The sequence below is a fragment of the Myripristis murdjan genome, chromosome 14 (assembly GCF_902150065.1).
Source record: "Myripristis murdjan chromosome 14, fMyrMur1.1, whole genome shotgun sequence".
NCBI lineage: Eukaryota > Metazoa > Chordata > Actinopteri > Holocentriformes > Holocentridae > Myripristis > Myripristis murdjan.
In genome coordinates, this window is record NC_043993.1 from 27,175,937 (window position 1) to 27,190,667 (window position 14,731).

General features: G+C 40.5%; 1 protein-coding gene across 2 annotated transcripts; it reads left to right on the plus strand.

Moving 5' to 3' along the window:
- The first annotated feature begins 652 nt into the window (after positions 1–652).
- Positions 653–10,918, plus strand: LOC115371289 (V-type proton ATPase catalytic subunit A-like). 2 transcript variants are annotated; one of them, XM_030068542.1, is made up of 15 exons: positions 653–810; positions 1,399–1,496; positions 2,502–2,630; positions 2,902–3,116; positions 3,202–3,339; positions 3,442–3,593; positions 3,890–4,052; positions 4,615–4,723; positions 5,312–5,434; positions 5,539–5,653; positions 6,352–6,415; positions 6,545–6,748; positions 7,521–7,615; positions 8,431–8,602; positions 8,763–10,918. In XM_030068542.1, exons 2-15 carry the CDS (start codon positions 1,415–1,417, stop codon positions 8,853–8,855), a joined length of 1,854 nt encoding a protein of 617 aa, XP_029924402.1. In that variant the 5' UTR covers positions 653–810; positions 1,399–1,414; the 3' UTR covers positions 8,856–10,918. The 2 variants fall into 2 exon arrangements, with proteins under 2 accessions (XP_029924402.1, XP_029924401.1); XM_030068541.1 differs by lacking the exon at positions 653–810 and adding an exon at positions 1,095–1,246 and having other exon boundaries at positions 8,763–8,901.
- The last annotated feature ends 3,813 nt before the right edge of the window (positions 10,919–14,731 follow it).

Here is a 14,731-nt window from a genome sequence, read left to right on the forward strand (position 1 = left end):
TAAAACTGCAAAATTAATGTTAGGAGGATAGAAAGAAGATTTTAGAGTTTAGCCATGCAAAGCGGGATTTTGCACATATAAATAAAGATACTTGAAAAGGAATGGCTAGAGGAGTGGAATAGGGAAATAAGAGGGAAGGGTTTATTTTTCTCTTCAAGATACAGTTAAGAACAGAAGTAGTAATGCGGGAAAGGACAAGAGAAAGGCCGTCAGAGTGACTAGACTGAGACTATATGAGGATTGTGGGCTGAACAGCTGTCTGAAAGTAAAGTGGAAAACCCTCAGACGCTTTGTGTCAGTTTAGAAAAAGCCCCATCTTATAGCGTAAAATATCACTTTAGGAGAGCATTTAGGACTTTTCCTTGTATTTTTCCTTCTTTAAACTTTATTTGAACAATACAATGTTTTATTCATTCATTCATTCATTTATGTATTCATTTATTTATTTATTTATTGGCTGGTGGCCTCTATCAGCGATCATGTGGCGAAACTGAAACGAACTTTTTACCTTTGGCCGGCAGGGGGCAGTAACATGCCTGAAAGAGTTATATCTGCCGGAAATAATACAACCAGAATAAGTGAAGCAGCACTTTAAGAAACTCTTGGGCATAGGACGCCATGTTGGCTCTGGCGATCCGGCTGACAGCGGCCAAAGTGAGCCGGCAGAGCCACAATGGAGGTGTTTCCTACCAATGACAGCTCTGTGCCTGGCAGGTGATTAGCGCCGCTCTTCTTCATCTTTCATCAGTCTGCCGTGCTCGGCTTGAGGTGACCAACATTTTGAGGGACCTTTTTTTTTTAACAGACAAGGTATCGTGTTTGTATTAACTATGTCAACTGTGCTTTTGTATTCGTTTTAGCTCGGTGTTTTTGCGACTAAATCACTTTGCAGTTAACCGTTAACTTAGCATTATCGCTACCTGTTCCGATGTTAAGGTTAGGGAGCTAACGTTGGTAGCTAGCTAGTCACCTGACTGACACATAAGACAAATCAGCTTTACTGTTGTTGTTGTGTGTGTAGTAGTAGAGTGACAAACCATATTAGCATTGTGCCAGCTAACATTGTAATAGTGTTGCCTTTCTCCTCAGTCGACGCCGGTAGTAATGAAGCCACTCAAATTTCTCCCGCAGACATTAAAGATTTACCAGCCGCAGCTACGATTAAGTTATCCAGCTAACCAGCCCTAAGCATTTACTTTGCTGCGTTAGGCAACCTCATCCGGTGTTTGTTTTGCTTTCTGCTTAGGTCAGTACTGCTAAATGATCTGTACAGTTTAGAGAAAAGGTTGCTCGGTTGTTTTTTTTTTTCAGGTAATGGCAGTGTTGTCTTTTGAGTATGTACAGTGTTTATCAGCTGTATATCATCCTCTCTGCACTGCCTCTCAATGCATTTTGCAGGGCAGAGACTTTGAAGATGGATACTTCTAAACTTCCCAAGATCCAGGATGAAGACCGAGAAAGCCAGTTTGGATATGTGCATGGAGTCTCTGGACCAGGTCTGGATTATGAGCAGTGATATGGCTTTTCTGACAGGCAAACAATGATTGAGGACACTGTGTTGTGTTAGATAGATAGATAGATAGATAGATAGATAGATAGATAGATACTTTATTCATCCCGCAGGAAATTCACATTTTTTTCAGCAGTATCCACAGATTACAGATTAAGTAAATAAAAAAAATAGAAATATCTAAGTACAACAGAATAAGATCTGAGTACAACAGAATAACCTAAGTACAACCCAGCGTGCAAAAAGCAATGTGCAACAAAAAAAAAACAGAAAAAAAACGTGTGCATGGGTGTATAAAATGTGCATAGAGGTAGGTCAATGTGCAAATTTAGAAGAAATATACAGTATACACATGATAAATAGCAGTAAGCAATATAAACACTATAAACAAGGATTATAAGGCTTTAACTGGGTAAACATATTTTTAAACATGTCATGTTCACCAGTTGAGTCACTTTGTCACATCAAAGATCAAATCTGTCTGATAGATGGACGATCCACTTAAAACATTTGTTCTGCTTACAGTGGTTTCTCTGTCTGAACAGATATCAGATAGATATCTGTTGCTGTCTTGGTCAGTCTTCCCTGTTATGATGATGAAGACAAGAATACAGAGTAGCTGGGCATTGTGCTAGAAACTGATTCAATCAAGTAGTATCTTTATCAAACAGTACTGGCACCGGTTCAGTCAGGGGAGACCAAGGCAAAAGCTCAAATGAAAACTTTATACTGGAAATGTTGGCATAGGCTTTATGGTAGATTTACATTGTTTGAGTTAATTTTTTAATGTTTTCCATTGTCACCTTCTATGTTAATTAAGTTTGCTTGCAGTAATTGAAAATTTGTAGCTATATTCTTTGTCTTTTATGTGTTTCCTTAAGTTACTGCATTTCAAATATGTGAATGCCTTATTTAGTAGGACACCATTTCTGAGTTTCAAATGTACCATGTTCATTCTGCTAATTCCTGATCAAAACTACCCAACCGACAGTGGTGACAGCAACTGCAATGGCAGGAGCAGCCATGTATGAGCTGGTTCGTGTGGGCCACAATGAGCTGGTGGGAGAAATCATTCGTTTAGAGGGAGACATGGCAACTATCCAGGTCTACGAAGAGACGTGTATCCTTTATGCTACCGTGTCACCTCCTCTGGATTTACACATAACTAACAGTGTCATAATGCGTCGTTAAAACAAAAATAATGTATTGTTGATGTGCATTTTAGCAGCATCTGTCCAGAGCTAGAATCTAGTCCAAAAGCTGTGATATCATTAAGAAACACATTTTAGAGTTGCCCTATTGACAGCAAATGAGAGTCTTTGAGGACTTTGTGGACTTGTCTAGTGTGTTTTGGTTCTGTTTGATCTGTTTTCCTTAAAAGTGTGCTATAGCTGGTGTGTCCGTCGGTGACCCTGTTCTTCGGACGGGAAAACCACTCTCTGTTGAGTTGGGTCCAGGAATCATGGGATCCATTTTCGACGGAATCCAGCGCCCCCTAAAAGACATCAATGACCTCACTCAAAGCATCTACATCCCCAGAGGAGTTAACATTGGTGCTCTCAACAGACAAAGCCAGTGGGAGTTTACTCCCAGCCAGAATCTCAGGGTAAGCAGCGTGAGTTAAAATGTGTACTGCATTCAATCCCTGCACTCCTAGATCTTTCACAAACTGCGTGCGATTCCCTCTCCAGGCTGGCAGTCACATTACAGGCGGCGACATCTACGGCACGGTGTTTGAGAACTCTTTGATCAAGCACAAGCTGATGCTTCCACCTCGCAACAGAGGCACTGTCACCTACGTGGCCCCACCTGGAAACTACAACATTTCTGTGAGTTACTCTCAAGAAAAATCATCTTCTTTTGTGTGAGTGCAAATTCTATGAGATACTGATTTTTTTTTTTTTTTAATTTCCTGGTCTCTTGGAATTCAGGATGTGGTTCTCGAACTGGAATTTGAAGGAGTGAAGGAGAAGTACACCATGCTACAGGTGTGGCCTGTGCGACAAGTTCGCCCAGTCACAGAGAAGCTGCCAGCCAACCATCCTCTGCTTACTGGCCAGAGAGTCCTGGATGCCCTTTTCCCGTGAGTTTCCTACTTTCCTTTGATCACATTTACTTTTACTGTGTCTTTCATACTGATGAAGGCTGTGTACTAGCTGTTCATGTTAATACAAGTTGATATTGATACTGGAAATGTCGACTACTACTTCAAGTTTGCTATTTACCAAGAAATTTTACCTCAGATTTCTTATATTATTAATGATTGCTTGAAATGGTTGAGAATGTGGAACCATGTATGTATGTTATGCTGTAAAATGTGCATGCTACAAATGAATGGTGAAAATCTTTTGCAAACTACATGACTTCCCTGCTCTGTAGTTGTGTGCAGGGCGGCACCACTGCTATACCGGGCGCCTTTGGGTGCGGAAAGACGGTGATCTCACAGTCGCTGTCCAAGTACTCCAACAGCGATGTCATTATCTACGTGGGCTGTGGAGAGCGTGGAAATGAAATGTCTGAAGTGTTGCGAGACTTCCCTGAGGTTTGTGAAAGAGGGGAAGCCTTTGGATTTAACTGTGGTTTCATGTGCTTCTTCCATTGTACAGTAGTTCCCACAGGGAGTGGTATATCTGGAAAATATTGGAATGTTGAAAAGTTTATTGCAGACAGGGAAAGTCGTGGGGATTTAACAAATTCTTGAGACAAATTATGGAATTTTTGTCAGCATCGATTTAAAAACAGTAAATCATAAATGTGTATGTCCCACTGTGGTAATATTACATTCACTTTGCCCACAGAATAATAAGCTTTAGGAAGACCTCTGAATCTCAAGTGTCTCTAAAATATAGGTGGAGGAAAACCTGATTTGTATGGGACATATGTGGGAAATTTTAGTCATGGGAAAGAGTTTTATTTTCACATTTTTCATATTTGAGAGAAAGGGAGAGAGAGAGACTCATCATGACCCTGAAAGCAATAAGTGAATACAGAGAATGAATGATTGCATGTAGACTATTATTTACTCTTTTCAGAAAAACAGTGTTGTGGTTGAGTGCAGCAGTGTGTCCATGTTGTTTGATGTTATACTGCTCTCTGCCCATTAGCTTACTTTGGAAGTAGATGGCAAGGTGGAGAGCATCATGAAGAGAACAGCGCTGGTTGCCAACACTTCCAACATGCCTGTGGCTGCCAGAGAGGCTTCCATTTACACAGGTATCAACCATTCACATCGAGGAGAACGGACTTCTTTGTTTTTGTCAGTTTGTGGTTTTGTAAATGAAGGTTTTGTTTTGGATTTCTTTGTATCTGACTTTGCTCTTAATTCCTTGCACCTGCATAGAATAAATTTAAAAAGTCCAACACCTGACTTAAACTGCACCACACTATTTAACTATAATAACAGCAGTGCAGTAGTAAGTTAAGGAGCGATTCACCATGCCCTGTTTTTTGCTTTGTCCTTATGGTGGATGTGTAGACACGTTCATCCAACAGGCTATGATTGTGGAGGATCTTTAGGAAAATCAAATACTTTCCAGGATCATGATCTGTTCTTTGGTCCCTCTTATGTGGCAAAGTATAAATCTACATAGTTCAGTAATAATATCTTGGGCCATATGTTTTCTGTAATGTCCTTGTACCGTTGTTCTCTGCTGGCCTTGCATGGCCACGTTACCTTAGATTTGTTCTGTAGTTTATCATCCATGTATTTATGTGTCTGTATGTTCAAGCATCTCTGTCAAAGGATGTTGGTGGTTTTCTGTGTGCTCACCATGGTAAGACAGACTCAAATTGCTTCTGCAGGAATTACATTATCAGAATACTTCAGAGACATGGGTTACAACGTGAGTATGATGGCTGACTCAACCTCCCGATGGGCTGAGGCTCTGAGAGAAATCTCTGGAAGATTGGCTGAAATGCCTGCTGGTGAGTTTGATTGTTCATGGATTTAGTCATTATTTGCAAAGACCCTTACAGCAGCAGATAGCCCAGTAAGAGCCAGTTACAGTTGTGCATTATATTGTCTACAGACAGCGGATACCCTGCCTACCTGGGTGCCAGGCTGGCCTCCTTCTATGAGCGCGCTGGTCGTGTGAAGTGCCTGGGAAACCCAGAGAGAGAGGGCAGCGTCAGCATCGTAGGAGCGTGAGTCGGAGATTCTTGCACAAGCAGGAAGCATTGATTTCCATTAATTCAACTAGTTTAATTAATTTTGTCGATATACTTTCACTCCATTTTCCTTGCATTCTTCTCCTTCAGTTAGCGATGAGTAAATTTCCCAGAATGTCTTTCAGTAAGCCCCAGAGGAGGGGTGTAAACGTATTTCTTTCGTTATACAACATCAGATTGAAAATGGATATTCATTTTTCCATCCTCAATAATCTGTAACCACTGTCGCATATTAAGTTAACTTGACTCCAGGTTTATGTGTAGAATGAGAGAGAAATAGCTATTCTTATTGTTGCCAGTTGAGAAAAAACACACACACAGAATCCAAGATGTTTTGTGGCTGCATTGCATCGTGGAATACTGAAGTTACTTTCAGTGGAGAAACTGGAATCTCAGTCTCTTCCATTGTGGATTTCTTTCCATGTGATTGTTGAATGTGTCAGTACATCCATGTGCTGACAGCTTTTAATTCTGACTGATGGCTCAAATCTGACCTGACACCACTGAAAATTATTCCCCTGTGAAATTCCATTGTAGTCGAACCAGCGATATCATGATGTGATGTGGCTTTAAGATTTTGTCAGTAATCTGCGGGAACAGAAAAATACACACAAACCAAGTCTGTCACCATTGGCTAGGGTGGATTTTCCTTCACTACTTTCATCTCTTCTCAGTGTGTCACCTCCTGGTGGAGACTTCTCAGACCCCGTGACTTCAGCCACTCTGGGTATCGTTCAGGTAAGTCCCAAAGAGTGGCTTTACAGATTTTACCGACATTTGACTTCACACATCTGTCTCATAACCCATTTTCTTCCTCCTTGCCTGTAATTCTGAGTGCATTCTTGTTTAAATATTTTTCATTCGTAGGTGTTCTGGGGATTGGACAAGAAACTGGCTCAGAGAAAACATTTCCCTTCAGTAAACTGGCTAATCAGCTACAGCAAATACACCCGTGCTCTGGATGAGTACTATGACAAACATTTCCCAGAGTTTGTCCCTCTTCGCACAAAAGCCAAGGAGATTCTGCAGGAGGAGGAGGACCTCGCTGAAATTGTGCAGCTTGTTGGCAAGGTAAGGCCATATTGTTAACTATGACAATTACAAGATTAGGATTTCACTTGATCCTTAAAGTTTTTAATTGAGATGTTGTTAATGAATCTTTTAGTTAATCAAAACGGACATGTAGCTCAGGCCTAAAATCTTTCATGTGCACAAGTGCTGGCTGGCTGGTGCTTGAAGACCACCGGCTGGAGCAAAGTTCTGCATCCATAATTCAGAAAACTGTCTGTTTTGATGTGTTTTTGAAGACTACAGTTGCATGTAAAGCCTTGATTGCTTCAGATAGATAGATAGATAGATACTTTATTCATCCCACAGGAAATTTGCTTCAGAAAAACATGAAACCCATGTCACATTCTGTCACTGCAGAAAGATGCTGCAAACATCAGATTTGTATGTTTTCAGATGCAAAGTGCATCGGCTGTGCTGCCCACCTGTATGCATCTTCTCTTTTTTTTTGTCTTTTTATTCCACTTTTTGTTTTTGTTTTTTTTGTGATAGTCAAGCTACTATAAGCCGTAGCATGCACAAGGAGAGATAATTAACAAAATGTAAACGTGCTTTGTAAGGTAATAACACTTGCGGTTTATGCCTTCTAAATGTTTTGTTCCCTGTTTGAGTCTCTGGCCTTGTATCAAAATCCACTATACCAGTATTAGTGTCAATTTTTTTTCTTTTTTTTGTGAAATCCTAGCCTTCTGTATCGAGAGCTGAGTTGAAAGTGTATTTAATTGACTTGTCAAAAAATAGACCACTGATTTTCATGATCTTGTTTCCATCACAGGCGTCTCTTGCTGAGACTGACAAGATCACTTTAGAAGTTGCTAAGCTCCTGAAAGACGACTTCCTGCAGCAGAATGGTTACACTCCTTACGACAGGTGATAACAAACCTCAGCAACTACTCCACAAAACAACTTCCTCACCACAGGGATGCCTGACAGATGTGGCAGCAGTACCACCCACCACACTCACACTCACTCACACACACACACACACCAGACCTCAGCAGACCAGTAGAGGGCCCTGTTTCGTCATATATGTTTTGGAAGGTCATCTTCAGGACTATTTCTGTTGACACTAACAACATGAACATCATGCACTCTACTCTAGAATTACATGAAATACGATGAGATGTCTTGAGTTGTTTGAGTTACTTGGGTTGATGCAGCTTAAATATTCATTATATCATAAATGGAATTAGAGTAACACATTACTGCACTTATTGGGAGAGATATTCTTACTTTTTTCCACTCAAATCTGAAACAATCCCATTTAAACTGTGGGCAGTATTAATCTTACAGTAGATGCTCATTCACAAACACTTTCCTCCACAGCAGTTGTAGATGTGAACATGAAAAAAAGTTTTTTTTTTTTTTTTCTATTTACAAAGACAGCACTTAAACTAAATTTCTAGACAAGCTAGGTTTGAGCTGCAGTGTAGTCATTACTAACCACAAAGTACACAACTTGAACATTTATTAATATCAGCTAACTTCCTTGGTAATAACAGAAGCTCATTGGATATATTAGTTACAGAACGGAGTGTACTGCAAAGTAGCAACACTGTCAGGTTGAATTATTGTCAAAGAGCGTGGAGGCAGATGGGTCTCAAATTTAAGATGCTTTTTATTTTATAACAACAGTGTCTGCACTCATATTTAAATCTGACGTTCTCTTCTGCCCCGACATGCAGATTCTGCCCCTTCTACAAAACTGTTGGCATCCTCTCCAACATGATTGCATTCTATGACATGGCCCGACACGCCGTGGAGACCACAGCTCAGAGTGACAACAAAATCACCTGGGCCATGATCAGGGAGCACATGGGAGAGATCCTGTACAAGATCAGCTCAATGAAGTTCAAGGTACACAAACTGTTGTCACTCTGCATCATTTTGAGATAGATCACTGGGTTCATCATATTTCAACCAATCAAGATTGAGAAGAGCTCAAAGTAAAAAAGAGGTGGGATGGCCTTTGTTCTGTCTGGATCTAATCTGGCTGTATTTTTAATTGATCGTCTAGGACCCGGTTAAGGATGGTGAGGCCAAGATCAAAGCGGACTTTGCGCAGCTCCTGGAGGACATGCAGAATGCTTTCCGCTCCCTAGAAGACTGAGCTGTTACCTCTCTATTCCTCTCCAAGCCATCCAAACCCTGGTACTGCCGACTCCCCCAGGTGACATGGAGAAAGTATTTTTGAATGTGTGGCCACGATTGAGTCAAGCGTCTGCACTAGGTACTAATGAACATGGATACAGTGTGTGTAGTAATTGGCCAGATGGAGCCTAGAATTGTGCACGTTTTAGTAGACCTTATTTTCTTAACATGTAATGGCACACATATCATTAACCTTCTCATATCTGGATCCATTTATCAAAAGGTTAATCAAGTGTCTTCTTGCTCAGTAAGATTTTAGGCCTGACAGAAAGTGACCTCTCCAACCTTGGAAAAGGAAGTTATGAAATTGATTTGGATAAAAGTGCAAGTACCTGGTGTGTCTTTTGACGGTGGTGTTGCTGTCCACGGTTCTCAGTGTTGAGAATATTTCTTCAGCACCCAAAATGAAATCAAATGTTGGCTAAACTAAAATGTCTAGATTACTAAAATATGCATAACACATGGAAATGTATACGATTACAGTGCTTTGATATTGCAAAGGTGAACACAAATAAATAGCCTAAGTGGCAAATGTATAGACTTATAAGTCCAAACAAATACCTGAAGTAGCTTGTAAAATATACTCAGGTACAGCCGTGTACAGTTCCTGCATCTGAGGCTTAGTGTGTTTCTGCTGGAAATCAACTTCAGCACAAAAGTGAAGTTTATTCATCACATTAACAAAAGGCTTATCAGTGACTTCCAAAAGCTCAAGCTGTAGCCTACAATGGCATGAAACGTAAACCTTGCAACTTTTTCTGCATGAAACCAAATCGTTTGTAAGGTCACATGTGAAAATGTAGCCTACTTTTAACAAGCTGCCACACAAGCCATACAGTTTTGGATGATAGTTTGTTGAACATGTATGTATTTGTTTGTTTGTTGTTAAGATGTGAAGGCAGTTTGACCGACTGCTTTTACATCTCAGTCACCTCAGGCTGCTGTTGCTGCACATGAGGAGGTAAAAATTAAGTAATCAGAAAATGGAAGCTGTACTATTCAAAGTTTTTATTTTTGTAAACTGCATTCAAGCTTTACCCATATTGTTCATATTGTACCCACACCTTAGTAACTTGTGCATGCACTAACTCAGACGTGGCCACACATTATAAAATCATCGCACACATCTGTAAAACAGTTCTACAGATGCTGGATCAAAAACACATCAACAGTGAAATGAAAAAGAGGATCCACACCAACAATGTTTTTACCTGAGCCTGGTGAAGATCTCTGTGTGAGATTGACACGTTGCCTCACTGAAACTTACTGGAAGCTACATTACAGTGTGTGGATCTCCTGTTTTATTTCACTGCGACCACATGTTAAAAAAAGATGTTTTTCCAGTGTTACCTGGTGGTCTCTGTGCAGTGCAGCACGGTGTCGTGCAAATTCATCAGCCCCTGTTTTGAGTGTCTACCAAGGTTATGTAATCATTTCAGTCTTTGTTGTTTACTTCCCTTTAAACATTCCACCAGGTTCACATATTTGCATTATGTTTTGTTAAACCTCCTGATTGTTGACCAGTCACCGGCTTTAACAATCCTCTTGGACACCTGAATTATGGTTTACGTTGCCTTTGTAGCAACACCTTTCTCTGCCCATTGCATAGCACTTGTGTTGCCCAATCCTCCCACTCCTAAAGCCATGAGCAGATTTCTAGAACGTGTTCCGGTCTCAGTCAGGTGCTACACTCACACTAAACTTCTTGCTGCAACACAGAGTCCTCCCCGGTGGAGAGGGGCCTTTATCTTCCACAGAGTTGACAATGATCACCACAGATTACTAGCAAATGAGAACATACACATGAGTAAAGGGACCGAAGCATCATGTTATATCAGGGGGTCGAGGCATTCTTCCTCCTCTTACCTCTCAAGTGTGATAGTGATATCATTGACTTTGTTTTTGCTGTATTTGTTAAAATGTGAGTGAATGAGATTGTTAGTTTTGTTGTGACAGCCGTCACACTGTTGTATTTATGGCATGTTATTGTCTCCAGAAATAAATGTTAATCTAAGGAACTTACTGGGAAATTCATGTTTCTTATTTAAAAAGAAATCACCTTCGAATTCATATTTATGTAATGAATTGCTGTTTTAGCCCTTTATTACAGTACTTTTTTTTTTTTTTTTTTTTAATTTATCTATTTTTTGTTTTGTTTTGTTTTTATTTCTGGATGCAATTATTTCCTGAAACACTTAACCAACAACATTTTCTTTTCAGTGTCATTCCAGGGATTTCAGCCAATAATCTTCTGATTATATTGCAGCTTCTGTGCCCTGCAGGCTGCCACTGGGAAGCATACATTAATGTTATTCATAAGTGATGTGAAAGGGAAGGTGATGGGACATCCATTTTATATTATTTGCAGTGGCGCTCATATTTTAAAAACGGATCTTGTACAGTTTCTCAGACTTTACCAAAGGCTACCACGGAAACTCCATGGTCACACATGTACACTTGAATCATATGCACACTGTACACAAACTGTAGGCGGCACACACAAACATACACTCACATACACACACTCTGCATTAATGCAATAGGTTGCTCTGGTAGGAAAAGGCCCATTTTGGTAATTGATCAATTTCACTGTAATATTGTTATTTCAAGGATGATTGTCATGGCTGGAAATTGTTTTATTACCACATCCATTATAGGCCTGGTCTAAACAAGTGCTGCAGAAGAACTGAAACACAGTCTTGAACAAGCATTTGAGGCCCCTCAGTGGTCACGCACAGACACAACAGCCAAAAATATTTGGGCTTACAATGTTCCCATGTTCAGAGCCTTCAGTCATCCTTCTTTGTTGGTTGCAAATTCGGCATGCACCGTGGACCATCTGTGCAATTTTTATGATGTGTAATCTTCAACGTGTACTCTTGTCCACTCCGTTGTCTACGACTGACTGCATTAATCCCACCAAAATAGATTAGAGCCTGTATCTCAGGTTCCGGGCTCCATCAAGACTAATGGAGGCATAACCCAAAGGAGCAAGGGCAGCATCTTTCTCTGCATTGATTCAGTCCATGCACATTCTCGCACTAGTGTGGACATTAGGAGGTTTCAGTGGGCTCTGAATATCCCTTCCTCAGCTTATAATGCTCCCACACCCCTTTAAAATGCAGTGACTGACCTGGTCTGAATTTGTAAAAGATGAAGAGGGAGAACAAGAAGAGCAATTAACAGTTTCAAAGCAATAACACATATGGTGGACTTGTGAAAATGAAAGGCAAACTCCACTGCTGTAGTCTGTGGATAATAGTTGTGTCTGCCTTCAAACACTCATCATTTCCATCATTTTATCTTGATGGTTACCTGATCTTTGTTTTGTTTTGTTTTGTTTTAACTAAGCCATAACCTATTGAAGTTAGATAGAACTTAGTGCCCCTTTTGAATGCTTAAAATTTGTCAGTAAATGGGACATTTTCTAATATTTGCATCAAATCAAAACAACTCTCTGTTACTTCTCTGTTGCTCAGACCACACAGCAGCTGCCTCTATGCTCTGGTTTGCAACTGTCTTAGCTATATTCTATGTTTAGGTTCCAGTGTATTGCAGTGTTACAGTTAAGCGGCTGTTAGTTGGGCTGGGGCTGGGACAGTTTATTAGCCTTTCTCCAAACAGGACACCACTGGTGTACTTTTTTAAAAAAAAAATTTCAGCCGATTGCACTTCAATGGCCCTGAAAACAGAAATACCCAGGGTTTTTTTGTGATTAGTGGTCATAAATTTTGTATTGTTTATTGCCCAACTAGCCGCCTAAAGGGAAGCCTGTGTTATTTAGTGAATAGGGCTCAAGCCCCTTTGTTAGCACGCATGCACCCCGCTAAAGTGTCTATGGGCAAGACAGTGAGATCCTGATAGCTCCAGGAGTGCTGCCTAGTGGTCAAGCCTGACCTCTGACCTCCTTGGATGGAGGTAGGGTGAGGTAGGGTGAGGTGGCAGGGGGTGAAGAGGGGACAACAAACTGAAAATTTCCCCACAGGGATCAATCACGCATCACAGTGTCATCATTACTGTAAAACGTTGTCAGTAATGTCATGTGTGTGTTGTATCATATGAAAAAACTGTCTCATATCGGTGTCCTCCCTCCCATCACATACACTCTTCCAGACTCTTCTGTGTGTGAGCAGCAAGGTCAGGTTGCTTGTGGGAGGAAATCTGATCCCAAAGGGTGGGGCTGCCCTCTGGATCATCGCTCACTCTCTCATCCTATGAGTGCCTGTCATGTTTCTCATATGCACTTTCATTCAGCACCGGGTGGATTATCAGGGCTGCTGCTGCACTTTTGAGCACTTCAGCCCCGTCCCTCAGCTGTGGAGGGGGACTGCAGTTTACTCAGCCAGTTGAGACAGCTCTTAATTTACCAAGCATGCCAATAGTGAAACCCTAAATTTAGGCTATAAAGGCAAAAGTTGACTATGCATTTTAGAATATGACTTTTTCACTATTTAATTAAACATGAGGAAAGATACTGGACCTTGTATCGCACCTGCCAGCTCACTTTCCAGCGCCGGGGCAAACCACTTGCCGAGAGGAATCCAAGTTATGTGCCCTTCAGAAGAGTCTGTGCGCTCTTGGGACACTTCCAGTGTGGGAACCCATGAAATGACAAGCATCTCACCGCGCTGACATGGTATCACCATGGCGTAAACTCGCCAGCTTCCTTTTTCAACACAAATGACTGACGAAGAACAAGGCTGGCTTTCTTTCTTTCTTTTTCATCTCAGTCAATCAAAAAAAAAAGAGGTCGGTGACAAGGACTCCTTCTCTGAATCATTTCCCTCACCATCAGTTGCTGAAGATCACAACGTTTGACTGGAAGGTATACATCTGACTTTTATAACACCCTACTGATTCTTCACAAGATTTCAACCAGCATTTACTGATGAATTCGCATTCTCAATTTGGAAGTGAAAGGTAATTTAAGAAAGAATATTCTGACTTTGTAAAGACTGGTTTGCGTATTAAAAAATAATTGTTTTTTGTGTGAATAAGTCATTCAGTCTAAATATATTTATTAAATGTTGCAGTCTCTTATGAAGTCACTTAGACCGTTACATTCCATTCCATTCTATTAGGAAGATTAGGTCAGGACAAAACTTTTAAAAAAACTGATCAAATTAATTCAACATGGTTAAAAAACTAACTTGAATTTTATATTTTATGCTTTTTCCAGCTGTTTTCTGCAAATTGCTCTATGGATCATAAATCTACATTGACAGTCAAGGCTGTAAACCATGTTAATAAACCAGACTAAAATAAAAACGCACTTGCTGACAATAACTCAAGTGCATACCATCACTGAAAGTCTACATAGCTCTTGAGGACCTGGGCTTGCTGGCCCAGATAGTTTGCCCCTGTGGACACTGTGGCCTTGTTTCAACAAATTACATTAGTGGCTCCTGGGAATCTAACAGGACTGAGAAGCCTCTGATTATGGAAATAATTGTCATCTTTTTGAAACAAAATGTTTTAGTTGATCATTCAGCCTTTTTATTGTCAAAGTAGGAAAGAGCTACAGAGCTCAATTACAGTCGAACCATCTAATTGTAATTACTTGTATTACCTTTGTTGCCTGGCTCTACAATTTTCATGTGCAGTGTTTTGTGAAATTTGTTTTCAGAGAAGAATTTTTACATTGTCTGCTTTTCAAAGACGCCCCAGGGAAGGGTTTGTCACAGCGTTTATGTCACTGGGTTCAGCTTAGGCCAGCCACCACGGTTGAAAATGTGTGTTTGTACTATGTGTATCATGTTGAGCCTGCTGTAATGCTGATCCTCTAAAACAAAATCCAAACTGTTCCTTTGCCCTTTTACACATTTATACCTGCAG